Source organism: Gadus chalcogrammus, chromosome 12, assembly GCF_026213295.1.
Source record: "Gadus chalcogrammus isolate NIFS_2021 chromosome 12, NIFS_Gcha_1.0, whole genome shotgun sequence".
In the NCBI taxonomy this organism is placed as follows: Eukaryota; Metazoa; Chordata; class Actinopteri; order Gadiformes; family Gadidae; genus Gadus; species Gadus chalcogrammus.
In genome coordinates, this window is record NC_079423.1 from 31,914,909 (window position 1) to 31,931,628 (window position 16,720).

Sequence of the window (16,720 nt, forward strand, 5' to 3'; positions counted from 1 at the left end):
GAACCAGCGCCTTGAATGTTTACTACAGCGTTTCTCAATGACGGAGATATTCCTGAACCGCATAAAACGAAACCGCATCGTTTTTCGGCCGTTCGGGCTCCGTGTGGGCGGGGCCTTGGATCCCAGCTCGTACCCTCATCATGGCGAGGCTGCTGGGGGAACATGTAGTTCGTCAGGACCCTCTGCTTGGTTTCTGGGTGGGCCTCCGTCTGGAGGGGGATCAGGGCCTTGGACTGCCAACACACACACACACACACACACACACACACACACACACACACACACACACACACACACACACACACCATGTTACATGGATTAAGAAGTTTGCAAGAAGTTAAAATGTTTTTGCACGGGGAAATCGTGTCGACAGAGGAGCCAGTTTATGTATGTGTCTGCGCTAGGAAGTAAGCTAAGGAATATCTATCTGCTGAAAAATGAAGTCCTCGAGACATCCAGATGAATATATTGTGTGTCATTCTGCATGGATGTGGTGGGTTGAGAGGGAGGAGTACCTGATTGTCAGAGAGCCATAAAGCTGCTAGGTCCTTCAACTTAGTGAAGGTAAAGGGCAGATTCCTTAACCTGAGAGAGAGAGAGAGAGAGAGAGAGAGAGAGAGAGAGAGAGAGAGAGAGAGAGAGAGAGAGAGAGAGAGAGAGAGAGAGAGAGAGAGAGAGAGAGAGAGAGAGAGAGAGAGAGAGAGAGAGAGAGAGAGAGAGAGAGAATAGAGATGGAAAGGGAGGGAAAGACTTGTATTGAAAAGAGAGAAAGAGAGATGTTCCATCCACCCACACATAGAACAGCCTGCGGAAAATGTATCCATGGCAACACACTCCTCGCCCCATTTCCATGGAAACAGTGGAGGCAGGCAACTAAAACGGTCATTTGACAGGGCTCGTTGTGTGTTTGTGTGTGACGGTTTTCGCGTGTTACAGCCTGAGATGAGAATACATTCTATGCCGTGCATTTCCATAGGTCTGCGTGGGAGTGCGTGTACCTGTTATCGCTGAGGTTGAGAACCCGTAGTTTGGTCATCTGTCCGATCTCATCGGGCAGGAACTCCAGTTTGTTCGACCGTAGCGACATCACGGTGACATTTCTACAGTTACCGATCTGAAACGATGACATGCACACACACACACACACACAAGGAAAACCAAAACCTTTAATGAGCGTACAATGCATCATCACACACAGGCCAGTTCCGTTCCAGTGCATCTGCGTTTCCCTATCGGCTGGTTACGAGGGCATCCTTCTTTTTGGCCTCTCTTAAGATTCAGAGGCAGAAAAGTATTCCTCTCATTCATACGTTTTTTACGATTTACTGCTTAAAGGCGTATTTGGCTTGACCCGGCTCAGGTTATCATTGTATTGCTGCTGAATCTAGCCCACTGTCCACTAGCGGGCAGTAGCATACTCACACACACACGCACAGACACACACACGCACAGACACACACACTCGCACACCCACAGACGTGCACGCCCACACACACCTCTCTGGGCAGCTCCGTGAGGAAGTTCTCGTCGGCGGCGAAGGTTCTCAGGTTGTGCAGGTACCCGATGGACGAGGGCAGCGACTCCAGCTCGTTACAGCTGACATCCAACTCCTCCAGCAGAGACAGACTGGTGTGTGTGTGTGTGTGTGTGTGTGTGTGTGTGTGTGTGTGTGTGTGTGTGTGTGTGTGTGTGTGTGTGTGTGTGTGTGTGTGTGTGTGTGTGTGTGTGTGTGTGTGTGTGCGTGCGGGGGGGGGGGGGGGGGGGAGAGAGACAGAGAAAGACGCAGAGCGCATAAGGAGGAAAACTGTGCAGGTCTCCTGAAATGAATATACACTCAGAAACATAGACTTGATTAAAAGCAAGAGCGGGAAAGCCTTGAAGGATCTGCTGTACAACGACGTCACAAGATCCTATCGGAAAAATATAGACATTTGGTCAATCTCTATATGTTTGCTCAGGAAACACACACACACATATACATCTACACACCTATGCACGCACACACACCTACAACAGACACACAACGGCGCAGTGCTCCGGGAAACGGGACAGGTCTGTATGGGGGCGGCTGTGCTGAAGAGCAGACCTCCGGGGGTGTGAAGGGGGGGGTCTTGGGGCGGACGGGGGGCCGTTCCTAAAGCAGGATAGCAGTGAGATCGGGGTGGTTTGTGGTGGAGGCAGGAGAGGAGACTTATCATTTACATTTAAGGCTGTGCAAAAATAGCCACTTTTTCCTTACTTTCATTTAAATTGATAGTTGTTTGTCGGGTGAATACCTTCTTTACTACCATCATTACCCAATTACGTTTACTATTGTGGAAACGCTTTTTGAGATAGGATCCTAAGAAGCAGTTTTGTAAAGCTACTACCTGCTCAACATGCTGCAACCCAGGGTGCATTAATACATCCCATAATCACACTGAATGAACCTGACCCCACCCCCGACCCCCCCAGACACCTCTGTGGCCTCAGTCATTAACCGAGCGGCACATCAAAAGAAGGCTAATGCTAATGAAACAACAGCGCCTCGCTAATGTACCGTCACTGTTAACATAACATTAGCATGCTAATATTATTCCCCAAAGGATTGGACCATCTGGGCCCCAACACGGTGGGAGAGGGGGAGAGGTGAGGGGAGGGGAGAGGGGAGGAGAGGGGAGGAAAGGGGAGGGGAGGGCAGAGGAGAGGAGGAGAGAAGAGGAGAGGAGAGGAGGAGAGAGGAGGGGAGGGGAGGGGAGGAGAGGTGAGGAGAGGGGAGGAGGGGAGAGGAGAGGAGAGAAGAGGAGAGAAGAGGAGAGGGGAGGAGAGGGGAGGAGAGGGGAGGAAAGGGGAGGACAGAGGAGAGGAGAGGAGGAGAGAAGAGGAGAGGAGGGGAGAGGAGAGGAGGAGAGGAGGGGAGAGGAGAGCTCATATATATATCATCCGTGTGCGTTTCTGCAGCAACCTGCTTCTAATTTTACCTCATCACTAAACTAACTTGATTTACATCCAGAGCCTCGATAATATACCACATTATCAACATTATGTGGATGCTTTTTCACAATTGAAAAAAGATGTCGAAATTAGAAGTCCAGAAAGTAAGAAGCCTAACTAGGGAAGGGGGGTGGCTGGAATATGCTTAACACCCTAATGAGACACTAGTAAGGTAGGCACCCCACCGTACTCAGAGGGGACAGGGAGGGGCGAGGACCTACTGGGAGGGGCGAGGGCCTACTGGGAGGGGCGAGGACCTACTGGGAGGGGCGAGGACCTACTGGGAGGGGCGAGGACCTACTGGGGGGGGGGGGGGGACCTACTGGGAGGGGCGAGGACCTACTGGGAGGGGTGAGGACCTACTGGGAGGGGCGAGGACCTACTGGGAGGGGTGAGGACCTACTGGGAGGGGCGAGGACCTACTGGGAGGGGCGAGGACCTACTGCTAGACAAGGCTTGAAGCAGGGACCTCTTCAGATGGAACACGAGTCCCACCAGTCGGTAGGCCTCGAGCCCGGGAGCCAAGACCACGGGGGTCCCCGGCGCACGGCCTACCGACTGGCATTACCGAGGACAGGTAATGCTGGGGGCAGGGTTTCCGCACTGGGGGCGGGGCTTCCGCACTGGGGGCGGGGCTTCCGCACTGGGGGCGGGGTTTCCGCACTGGGGGCGGGGCTTCCGCACTGGGGGCGGGGTTTCCGCACTGTGTGGCGGGCAGGGTGGGGAAGTTGATGATCAGAAAGGACCTCATCCCTCCATCAACACACTGGGTACATGTGTGTTTGGCACACACGTACCCAGTGTTTATAAGCAGTAGTTGATGAACTGGATGTGTGGTATCTCTATATTAACAATACTTAAACAATAACGGCTATGAGTAGAATTACATCTATACCTCACGTGAACATTTTCAAAACATCAAACCTTCCCAACCCTCGCAATCAACACAGTATTGTTACATCAAGGCCATGGATAGTTTGAAGATAAATAGTCGGAAAGAACTCCTACTTCTCCGATATGATATCTGTAACGAATTGGATTTGTTTTATCTTCAGGGTGAATATGAATGTGCCTGCACGCCACTCCCAGTGCATCAGCTGTCCCCGGAGCCATGCCGTTCCAACGTGTGCAGTGTCCCTGAACCAGGTCCTTGTATCCGGGCAGGCTAACAGTACTCACCCATGCTTGGCCTTCACACTAACGCCACGCCACCGCAGCAAACAACAACACACAGAACCCACCAATCACCAGTCGGCATACACAAGAGCAGCAACCAATGGATCATCGACGATGACATGTGTCATCGCATCAATAATAACCACGCGAGAGACATGGTGGAGAGGAAGGAAGGAGAGAGAGAGAGAAGGAAAGGAAGGAGAGGGATAGATAGAAGGAGAGGAAGGAAGGAAGGAAGGAAGGAAGGAAGGAAGGAAGGAAGGAAGGAAGGAGAGAGAGAGAGAGAGAGAGAGAGAGAGAGAGAGAGGGAAAGGAAGGAGAGAGAGAGAGAGAGAGAGAGAGAGAGAGAGAGAGAGAGAGAGGGAAAGGAAGGAGAGAGAGAGAGAGAGAGAGAGAGAGAGAGAGAGAGAGAGAGAGAGAGAGAAGGAAAGGAAGGAGAGAGAGATAGATAGAAGGAGAGGAAGGAATGAAGGGAGAAAAATTAACAATTGAAGAAAGAGCGAAAGAAAGACAGAAAGAAAAGGAAGAAAGAAAGAGAGAAACAAAGAACTGAGATGCATAAAATAAAACAGAAATTTGTGTGTGTGTGTGTGTGTGTGTGTGTGTGTGTGTGTGTGTGTGTGTGTGTGTGTGTGTGTGTGTGTGTGTGTGTGTGTGTGTGTGTGTGTGTGTGTGTGTGTGTGTGTGTGTGTGTGTGTGTGTGTGTGTGTGTGTCTCACCTCCCGATGGTGTTAGGCAGTGAGGTCAGCTGGTTGTCGTCTACCTTCAGTGTCGTCATTTTCTTCAACATTCCTATGTATGCACACACACACACACACACACACACACACACACACACACACACACACACACACACACACACACACACACACACACACACACACACACACACACACACACACACACACACACACACACGCACATGCACGGACACGCACATGCACAATCACAAACCTTCCCTTTTAAAAGACTTCACAAAGCATTACGATTTTATCAACCCATTACCTCCATAGACATAGCACGTTAAATAAATAACCTGTGTGTGTGCGAGTGGGTGGACCCATGTGTGTGTGTTTGCGTGTGGGCGGGCCCGTTTGTGTGTGTGGCTACCTATAGAGTCCGGGAGGTGCTGCAGCATATTGGAGGACAGTAGGAGGTCTTCGAGGTTCTCACAGCCTGAGATGTCTGTGTCTAACGTCTCGATGCGGTTCTTGGCCAAGTCCAAGTAGCGAAGCTGCCGCAATTTACCTAGTGACTGGCAGGAGACAAAGTGTATGTGGAGGACACACCGAGGAGAAGGAGCAGGAGGAGGAGGAGGAGGAGGAGGAGGAGGAGGAAGAGGAGGACGAGGAACACAATGAGAAGAAATACATTTACAGCACGAGAAGAAACGAGGAGGAGGAGGGAAAGAATGAGGAGATGAGATGAGAAAGGAGAATTATAAGGAGACGCATTAGAAGTGAGAGAGCAGCACACAGAACAAGGCCAAGCAGAAGAAGCAGAGAGACACGAAGATAAGGAGCGCATGAAGACTTATGTGCCTTAAATGTGATGCCCTTTGACCAAACAAATTTCCCAACCCTGGGATAATAAAGTATACTTTGAAGACATATTAGGGCGGTTAGCCATACCACAGCCAAACACATGCAATACGAAATATGCTTTCCTGTCTGGTCATTGATAGGGACTGACCCCCTTCAAAGACATGTTGTTCGACTTTTGTGGAACCAGACCAGTTTCCTGCTGATGTATTGAGGTCATGATGGCATAGGGAGTGTGTGTGTGAGCCTGCCTGTGTTCGTGCATGCGTACTCGTGTCTATGTTTGTGTGTTTGTGCGTGCGTGTGTGCGTGCCCGTGCTCTTACCCCTGGTATTGACTGTAGAGAATTATTGTCCATCCACAGTTCCTTCAGGTTATGGATCTGTTCCAATACCTCTGGCTGAACGACACAAACACACAGAGGCTCGGTAAACAGTTCCGAACACAATAATAAGAGATAGCCACCCTAGACTCCATACATCCCTCCGAGAAAACCAAATCATCCGTGTCTTAATTATGAATACGTTGACACATAATGTATGTGTAAACACGCGGCGTTATTATGTAAAAAGCATTTAACACAATCACCACGTCGGCATTCGTCCCCGAGGGAAAACATTGATTTAGATATTGGTTAAATTAATCTGGCTCCATCCCTTCGTAGCTTAACGTTAAACAGGGGCTCTGCGGCGTGTCTGACCGGGGGTCCTCCGGTCTTACCATCTCAGAGAACTCGTTGCTCCCCAGATCCAGACGTTCCAGCTGGGACAGTCTGTGGATGGACCTGGGAGGCAGAAGAACAAACACACACTCAACACACACTCAACACACGCTCAACACAATCGACATCGATCAAGAGGCTCTACTTTTATATTCAAGCATGAATCACCTTAACGTCTATTGTACAAACTATAAAGTACCCTATATAAAATGTTGTAACGTGATATTGGAATATTTCTACAGAACACAAACAGACACACAGACACACAGACACCCACACACATACACACACACACACACGCCAACACATGCACACGCACACGCCCACAGCCACATAAACACACACACGTACACACACAGGTATGTCTTACTTTGGCATTGTTTTTAGATGGTTTTCTCGTAGCTCCAGGATCCGTAGCTTGGAGAGTCTAATCAAATAAATACAATAAATGATTAAAGAAACACACCCAACCAACAGCACCCACCAGATGCCCTCAACACCTGTCCACCAGATGTCCTCCGACCGGCCCTCTCCCCTCCCATCAGTCCCCTCAACTCTCTTCTATCAGACTCACACTCCCAGTTCTCGAGTTAGTGCCAGTTTGTGGAACAGAGATTCGACTTTCGTTATTAAAAGCCTTTTTGTTTCACTTCCCGAGTACCCGTCTGGATTTGGATCCTATCCCGGACAGCACTGGTGGAGACGTACATAAACATATAGAAATATATACAGTGTACAGCACATATAATGTGTGTATTATGTAGAGACTTTACCTTCCAAAATTAGCAGGGAGATACTCCAGAAAGGCATCGTTGAGGAAGAGCTGGGTCAGATTCAGGAGCTGGGTGAACCCCTCTGGGAGTCTGAGGAAGGATCCGGAACGAGAGACGGCAGCCGAGAGAGACGGCAGCCGAGAGAGGGGCGAGGAGTGGGAGGGAGGGAGAGGGAGGGGGAGGGAGGGGGAGGCAGAGGGAGGGGGAGGCAGAGGGAGAGGGAGGCAGAGGGGGGGGGAGGCCGAGGGAGAGGAGAACCAAGAGAGAGAGGGAGGAAGGGAGGGACAATAGAGATGAATGGGAGAGTATAACTTTAGTAAGTCAGTGTCCTTCAAGAACCAAATTGGGACAAATAATTAAAAAAGATTAACAGCAGAAAAAAACCTGCCAAGGTCGGGATAACGTTTCTGTGGCAACCACTGACGGAGCGTATTGCCGCGTTTAGCCCGAGGGTGAGTCACCGCACGGACAAGCACACGCACACCTCCACACGCTCGAGAGCGCACACACACACACACACACACTGTATCTCTCCTGATGATCAGTTCTCCAGCAGTCTGAATCTAACCATGCAGCACTGACACTGGATAGCACACGAAAGCCTGTAAACACAGATAACTCATCACGCCTCATCCGAGGCAGACACAGAACTGAACGTCACGACACACAGACGGGTCCAACTCAGTGTTTGAGTTCTGAGATTGTTTGCATGGACGCCGGCACTGTCCTACTGCGTGTGTGCTGAGATGACAAACGGCTTACTTGGCAATTGGGTTGACGCTGGCCTCAACCACAGACAGGCCTTTACAACACTTGATATTGTCTGGGAACTCCTGGATACCTGAGAGAGAGAGAGAGAGAGAGAGAGAGAGAGAGAGAGAGAGAGAGAGAGAGGAGAGAGAGAGAGAGAGAGAGAGGAGAGAGAGAGAGAGAGAGAGAGAGAGAGAGAGAGAGAGAGAGAGAGAGAGAGAGAGAGAGAGAGAGAGGAGAGAGAGAGAGAGAGAGAGACGTGAGAGAGAGAGAGAGAGAGAGAGAGAGAGAGAGAGAGAGACGTGAGCAGGGTGTATGTAGGTTACAGAGGATGCTTACAATGGTACATACTACATCTGAATATAGTTTGATGATTTTATACTAAATTGGTGATAACGGGGTCCAAAGAATGAATGAATGAAAGAATGAGTGCAATCCGTTCTAAAATGGGTTTATGTGCTTCCACAGCCAAACGCAGTCCATTGTTTACCATTTTTACTGATGTCCAGCTCTTTGAGGTTGACCAGGCTTGCGATGGAGGGGGGCAGGTTGGACAGGTCGTTGTCAGGCATGCTGAGCTTCTTCAGGGCCTGGCAGTTGAACAGTTGCTACAGAAACACAGAGGAAACCGGGATGAAATATTATAATGCCCTGATAGAATAAACGAAAGATGTGGGCCACATCATTTCTATTGTCTTGTTTTGCAGTTGGGCCAAATAATGTTGTCTGTGATCAAATAAACTAACAAAAACAATCTGAAAATGAACGGCAGAGCCAGAGGTATTGACAGAGGATTAGTATCAGGTCAAGTCCTGTGGCAGCCGTGTAATGTTCAGTCTTTTTGAACAGCAAGACTCAAGCAAGCATTCAGAACGACATGGGGTTTCAATTTGTTGGTTGAAACAAGGAGCAGTCAAGCCCTGGGCGCCTCAAAGTGGAAACCAAACGCTTGATTTAGTAAGTAAGCATCATTTACAAAAGAAGAACTCCTGTAAGGTTTAACCCTCAAAGAAAATAAGCTACACTAGTGTTTTAAACAAGTGTGTGTGAACGTGAACAAACTTGTGACTTTTGACTTATAACCATTAACACAACGCCAGCGGAGTCGACCACGCTGGGCGAAAGCCGGCTCGCCTGGAGCAGGTGGGGAGCGGTGTCTTTCTCAGGGACACCGCGACACGCCGGGGATCAAAAGATCAACCCGCTCTCCCTCCTGAGCTACTGCTGCTCCAAGAACGCAAACTGGCAACCTAAGTTCTGATATTGAACTGTTCCATAATTCATATTATGGTAAATCCTAAATCACACAATATCCTCTAAAGGTATGCCTCTCTTTTCTTTCTCTCTAGAGGTGTGCGTTTGTATGTGTGTGTGTGTGTGTGTGTGTGTGTGTGTGTGTGTGTGTGTGTGTGTGTGTGTGTGTGTGTGTGTGTGTGTGTGTGTGTGTGTGTGTGTGTGTGTGTGTGTGTGTGTGTGTGTGTGTGTGTGTGTGTCTGGCCCTTAGCTTCTTTAGGTGAGGTAAGGAACAATGGAGCAGCTCAATAACAATGACATAAGATCAGGGGCCTTTATAGTAAAATTTGAGGTCCCCTCCATTGTTCCTGATGTAATTCATCATTTCTAATGCCTCTCAATTCCACAGTCAGGGGTGTGTATTTTTGCATAATAACTTGATTTGGTGATTTTATCACCACAAGGTCAAACATTGGAGCTCTGGCTGAATTTATATTTGCTGTATGCTATTTCCCCTTAAGTATTTTGTGATATGCCTTTCTCCAAGTTATTATAGTTATTTCCACTCCCAGAAGTACTTGATCAAAAGGAAGCCCTTTTTGAATCGACAATGAACAAATAGAGTTACGATCTATTCACGGCTGACACAATTGATGAGAAAAAGTATTATATTTCCAACCATCTTGAAAAGATAACATTGCAGTAGTGACAAAGATAATGATGTCCTTCCTTATTCAGTCGACAATAGAGTGAAAAAATTGTAGGATTTATGATAGTTTCTCTTTTATTGCTCTACTAACTAAAAGTAAACAGCAGCCATAGTTCCAAATAATTATTTCACATTTCTACATTTACCTTTAACTCTGGATTTAAAGATAAGACCCAACAGAAGATTATTATAAGATCGTGATGAAGCATAAAATAGCACAAACAATATAGTGTAAAAACATGTTGAAATTCAAAGTTTATCTGATTGATACATTTCCCTTGCGAAAAACCTTTCCCCCAGTCAGAGAGTCATAACACTGACCACTAGGAATGAAACTATGGAACCAACGAGAGCAGCACCCATATGGACTGTGGATTACAGTTTGGAGTCATCGACAGCAGTCTAAATAAGCTATAATACTGGTCATCTCTTGTTCCACAACACGTAAATACTGACGTGATTACATTGGGGTAGAATATCCAATTCTGTACACCAGATGGTAGGATGATTATTGCATACTGCTTTGGAATAATCCACAACACGTTGCATGCTAATAGCCTACAACAGGGTTATGGTGATTACATCACCAGGCCTACTGTCAATTGAACGCAATGATGTTATTTTGTTTCTCTATCCATCATGCAGAAACCATTGGAGCACAGATGGCCTCAAGCCAACAAAACCAGCATGTGTGTGCGTGTGGCTATGTGATTCTGTGTGTGTGTGCATGTGTGTGCATGCATGCTGAGTGTGTGTACGCGTGTGTTTCTTGGTGCACCAAATGGCATGGGATTGGTCCGCGGCTTGACCCACATTGCCACAACACATTCTCTACGCCTATTCTTAGACAAACACACACAAAAGAAAAAAGTTGAATATATGTTTACACATATGTGGTTTTGTTCAGCTATCCTCGTGTCTTGCTGGGACAGACGCAGTCAGACACGTGCGATCGTAGCAGAGGAGGAGGGCTTCTTCGTCTGCAGTGCTTATCTAAACTGTTTACATGAGAAACACTGTTCAGCATCTCTGGGTTTTAAACCGGAACAACACCTGTAGACTAAGTTTGAATAGTTAAATGTTTCAATTTGTAGTCTTCCGCCCACGCCCACACCTTGTGTGTTTTGTGTTTTTGTTTGTATATGTAACTTCAATTGAACCTGGATTGAACTATTGAGCTACTAACGTGTCAAGTTAAATGTTGGGTGGGTGGGTGAACTAGCCAGAGGGCGGCGGTGAACCACGACCTGATTCAGCCCTTTTCTAACCCTCTGCTATCCTTTACCTTCACACACACAACACACGTAACAGGCAAAAATATCACTCAACTACTAGGGTAGTTAAGTGGGAAAGCTTGTGTGCAAGGGGAAAGATACTTATAAAGGTTGTGCTTTTGATGTAAATGGCACCACAAACGTAGTGTTGAAATCAAATTAAATTGCCATGTTGAATTATATTGCTCACATTCTGCCTTTCCAAGCCTTTACTGTAGATCCTGCCAACAGCCTGTTCTTTAGATCAAAAAAGAAAAACCTAGTTTGAAGTTTGATAGGAAGGTCGTATGAATACAATAACCCTGGTGGTCATCAGAGACAGGCAGCAACACAAGGCCGTTTTAAATGAGTGCTTTGAAGACACCCTGAAGTGCAGTGTTTAGCTAATTTCCCTACGTCGTTCTGCACAGGCGTGCCTGACATTCCAACTACAAACACTATTGATTAGAACCTTAGGCCGCCCTCTAAGTACTGCTGCTATCGCAAATCCCATCCTGCGCAATCAATGCACAATCCCTGCTACCAATACCCAGCCCCCCCCCCCCCCCCCTTCTTAATCCGCTTACACTTGGAAATGCGTCATAAACAACGTCACCAATATTTCAGAACTGATATTTGACCGCCACGGGTGTGAGGTTGATTAGCCGTCACAAGTGGGAGAAAGGAACCATGCATATACATATGTTTATGTCTGAGTAAACACTCGACAGGTGATCACTATCTGGCTAGTCAACATCACACCCGGTGGTAAAATACTTTTCAGAATTAGTTGTTCCAGGGTTATGGAGCACAGGGTGAATATATGAGCATTCCTCTGTGACATTTACATTTAGGTGTAAAAAGTGACTTACAACCATTCATACACACACATTCACACACACATTCACACACACATTCACACACACATTCACACACACATTCACACACCGACGGCGGAGTCGACCATGCAGGATGACTGCCAGCTCATCGGGAGCAGTTAGGGTGAGACGTCTCGCTCAAGGACACCTCGACAGACCTCGAGCCGGGGATCGAACCAGCAACCTTCAGTTTCCCAGACAGTCAGCCCCCTCTACCTGCTGAGCTACTGCTGCCCTCCGTTACCTTGGGCAGCTCCTCTATCTGGTTGGCGTCCAGGTAGAGTTCCTCCAACGTCCTCTCGAAGCTGAAGATCTCCTTGGGCACCTGCTGCAGGCTGCAGTGGGAGTAGTCCAGCACCGAGATCACCTCCTCCTCGCCCCGGAAACAGCGGCACGGCACCAGCCGGCCTATCAGCTTCCGCTTCGTGGTCATCTCCAGACACTGCACTGTTGGGAGGAGGAGGAGGAGGGGGTTAATGGGTCATCCCGTTCAGGTGCTCAAGTGAAGTATTAAAACAAACCTCCAGGATCCATTACTGCTCATCGTTAGCAGGTAAAATGCTTCATGTTTCAGTTCATCTGCATAAGGACTCAGCCCAGCTCTTAATCGGTCGTGACGGAGCACTGAAGTGGTTCCACCTCAAGTGGTCGTGTACCAAACACCTGTACACCGCAACCGATGTACCGTACGCGTCCTCATCTGGAGATTACGTGGATTGCTATGGTTACTGTGACAGAGAGAATACACTTTGACAAGATAAAAACAAATCTAGTGTCGGTGTATCATTCCTTCAAAGGTTTATTTGCCAATAAATGTCATATTGCTCTTTGTCATTGTTAGCCATTTGCCAGGCTTCTTGATCGCCATTCTCCCGGCTTCATATGTCAGGCTTCCCACTTGATCAGCTCTTCTGGGGTATCTTTCCACATGAAGAACAGAAGAACTGTAACCAGCCCCTTCTCTGTTGTCAGTCACAAACCCAAGGTGTTGCTCTCTGGATGTACAACTACTAGAAGTTTGATCCCATGGCTAAACCTGCTGTGTACTCCCCTCGCTGAGCGATGCGTCTCTCTGACCTGGGATTACTGCAATGGGTGCATTTGCAGTGGTTTCCCACATTTGTCCTTTAAGATTGGATGAGAACTCAACAAACACGTCTGCTGTTGCTATCACAGTGGCTCTCCGGGTCGGGCCCCTCTTATCATGATTAATGCTCACGTACAAACCGGCAGGAAGGAGGAGAGGACAGGAGACAGGAAATGATAATCAAGCAAATTGCGAACGCGAGCGGCAGGATGTTGACCTTGTCACTAGTTGATGTCTCTCACGCTGCTCTTCAGGAAATTGCAACACTCAAATCCTATCACTGTCATCCACCGAGCCTATCATTATCAGGTCACAAGACGTCTCAACGTCTTGATGGATGAACCACACCGGAGGTTATATAGATGAATACAGAGTAGGGGACTCCCTGAGGTTCATGTTGTCAAAGGGTTGGAAGGTAAGATTTAAGATCCATTATTTTAGCATCATTTTTTAGAAAGGACCCAGCTATCGGTGTGCATTCAGTGTAAAGTGTAAAACTGAGTGTAAACAGAATTTGTCTGAGACTATTTCGATGTAAGACTGCTCCGGGTTCATTTCTGGAAAATCCAGGCAACTCCTCCCTGATTGGTTCACATCACAGAGTCCGTCTTGCCTACATGAGATGTAAGACCTCTCAAAATTGAAGAAACAGAGTTAGGGCGGAAGTAAACAGGGAGGTGATGTTTTTGGTTTTTCAGTTTCAAAGATTACATTTATGGGATTCTGCAGACACTTTTATCCAAAGCAACTTACAACCATTCATTCACACACCGACGGCGGAGTCGACCACGCAGGGCGACAGCCAGCTCGTCAGGAGCAGTCATGGTGAGGCGTCTCACTCAGGGGCACCTCGACACGTTAGGAGGAGCTGGGGATCGAACTAGCAACCTACCGGTTACCAGTCACCCACTCTACCTCCTGAGTTACTGCCGCCAAAGTCTTCCTCTCCTGCTTTCTCTCCTGCTTTCTCTCTTTAGAAATGATACTAATGAGTGCGTGACTGAATGACACAGATTCTGTTGTTATTTCTGGGCTGCTGCTGGATGAGCTCTCTTTATTTCATTAAAGTGACATGGGCGTGTCAGTTCCTTTGTGGCCAATCAGAGGCTCAGATGATGGTGCTGTGCCAGGCAGGTGTAACACCCAGAGCAGCTGGCATAGGCAGCCCTGCGCCAACCAGCACAGCACAGGAGCAAACACACACACACACACACACACACACACACACACACACACACACACACACACACACACACACACACACACACACACACACACACACACACACACACACACACACACACACCATCTTTCTCTATTATTATTGTTCAGTCACACACACACACAACCACAGTGGCAGCATGAACCCAGCACAGATAAGCGTAATGAATCCATTGTGGTAAAATGGAGAAAACGTCCACCATCAGTCCATCTCGGCCGTCATTAGAGCAGCAGTCAGTGGGCTGCAGCGAGCAGGCCTGCCGAAGGGATTTAAAATCACACTGATGAATAATCTGTCATTATTACAAACGCCCGTCAACAGTACAAAGCCTAGCCTAGACTAGCCAACTGCCGATTTAAAAAGACACTCTAATGCCAATCAATAGCTACGGAACAACAGACTGACTGCGTTGTTGTGCGTTGTTATCTGATCATGACTCGGTGGTTGTGTTTGATGTACGGGGGGTGTGTGTGTGTGTGTGTGTGTGTGTGTGTGTGTGTGTGTGTGTGTGTGTGTGTGTGTGTGTGTGTGTGTGTGTGTGTGTGTGTGTGTGTGTGTGTGTGTGTGTGTGTGTGTGTGTGTGTGTGTGTGTGTGTGTGTGTGTGTGTGTGTGTGTGTGTGTGTGTGTGTGTAAGACGAAGGGGTAGGTGGAGGAGATGTGAGGAAAGAGAACTAACTGATTGGAAGAAGGTAAAGGGGGGATTAAAGAGCTGTGAGAAGCGCACGCAGGCACGCACACACACAAGCAGGCACGTACACACTAACACACACCCATAAACACAGGCACGAACGCACATGTACACACAGGCAGGCATGTACACGCACGCGCGCGCACACACACACACACGTGCACACACACGCACACACGCACACACACAAAGATGCATACATGCACCCATACCTAATTTGGAAACATTTCTGCTCAGTGCTCTACTCTCACGCAGAGCCAGAATCTGACCGTTTTTGGGGAGATAAGGACAGTGAGTGAGGAGGAGGACAGTATGTTCATCTCTGAGAGACATGTACTTCATCATATATATATATATATGATTTTATTAAGGACACATGAAGATCCATAGTACAATGTATAAAAATAGACTCAATACAAAAACAACAAAAAAACACAACACATATTGTGTATAAATTGACATGTGTCAATTTATATAGAGCCGCATAAATTGATATGATATGTATATATGAGCGTTTGTTAGACTGTTTCTTATGTATGATTCTCAACTGATTCCAGAAGTTCTTAGAGGAAGGAGAGTGTGTTTGAACTGGACTGCATACGTTCAGGTTTGATCCTGAGACTCCAGTCAGCCACAGGACTGTTTGGGAGGTAAAACACATTCATTTCGAGTACCACCTGGATCAATTCATGCTTGCCTACCCCACTTTGACAACCGTTGGCTTAGACAATTGTCTCAGGCTTTTTTCTTCTTTTTTTTAAACAGAGCAGGTGAAAGCAATTCTATTCTAAGCACCACCTCAGTGGTAAGAATAATGGAGTAATAATCCTAGCTTATGTTCTTCCCTTCAGGCTGGGATGGCTTTTGGATGACAGACATTATTTTACTCAGAAAAGAGACGAACACGTTGCTGCTTAATTGGCTCCAATGAGTCACGGAGCACCAATGCTATAGCCTACTGCTGGTATGGATTCAACGGCATGTCTGATGTTTTGTCTGTTTGTCATTCTGTTCTCAGTCCATTTACCCTTAGTCCAGTACAGACAAAGTCATATTTCTCACCCACACCTGGTTTGCAGTGCTACTAACAAAAAGAGAAAACAGCAAATATAGCCGATGACTGTTGTTGGTGGCCGGGTTACACAGTCTATTGTCTCGAGTGTGATCCACCTATACTAGAGCTTTAACAACACCGATGGGGGGGGGGGGGGAAGAGAGAGAGAGAGAGAGAGAGAGAGAGAGAGAGAGAGAGAGAGAGAGAGAGAGAGAGAGAGAGAGAGAGAGAGAGAGAGAGAGAGAGAGAGAGAGAGAGAGAGAGAGAGAAAGAGAGAGAGAGAAAGAGAAAGAGAGAGACAGAGACAGAGAGAAAGAGACGGAGAGAGAGAGACAGAGAAAAAGAGACGGAGAGAGAGAGAGAGCGAAAGAGAGAGAGCGAGAAAGAGAGAGAGAGAGAGACACGTCCGGAAGTGAGTGTGGTTGGCTGTGTTGGCTCGAGCTGCTGCTATGGGAACAACACGATGGAGCAGACTGACTCCGTCCGCAGTGGTAAACACACACACACACACACACACACAGACACACACACAGAGAACACACAAGAATGAGCGCAGGTTCATGTCAACACAATAACAAGGCCACACAAACTAATTAAATGAAGGCATCTAATCCTGCTACACACTTTACTCCACCTCTCACTGTTCCTCGCTCTGTTCTTC

At 47.6% G+C, this 16,720-nt stretch overlaps 1 protein-coding gene across 1 annotated transcript in view; it reads right to left on the bottom strand.

The window, feature by feature from the left end:
* lrrc7 (leucine rich repeat containing 7) overlaps nucleotides 1-16,720 on the bottom strand; it is a 54,784-nt gene that overhangs the window by 24,448 nt on the left and 13,616 nt on the right. The window contains exons 2-14 of the mRNA XM_056604224.1: nucleotides 12,252-12,454; nucleotides 8,425-8,542; nucleotides 7,947-8,025; nucleotides 7,185-7,274; nucleotides 6,782-6,838; nucleotides 6,411-6,474; nucleotides 6,016-6,090; nucleotides 5,260-5,404; nucleotides 4,869-4,941; nucleotides 1,497-1,626; nucleotides 999-1,114; nucleotides 516-585; nucleotides 134-233 (exon numbers count right to left, since the gene is read on the bottom strand). Coding sequence (XP_056460199.1) covers nucleotides 134-233; nucleotides 516-585; nucleotides 999-1,114; nucleotides 1,497-1,626; nucleotides 4,869-4,941; nucleotides 5,260-5,404; nucleotides 6,016-6,090; nucleotides 6,411-6,474; nucleotides 6,782-6,838; nucleotides 7,185-7,274; nucleotides 7,947-8,025; nucleotides 8,425-8,542; nucleotides 12,252-12,454 — 1,320 coding nt within the window. The remainder of the gene's footprint in view (nucleotides 1-133; nucleotides 234-515; nucleotides 586-998; nucleotides 1,115-1,496; nucleotides 1,627-4,868; nucleotides 4,942-5,259; nucleotides 5,405-6,015; nucleotides 6,091-6,410; nucleotides 6,475-6,781; nucleotides 6,839-7,184; nucleotides 7,275-7,946; nucleotides 8,026-8,424; nucleotides 8,543-12,251; nucleotides 12,455-16,720) is intronic.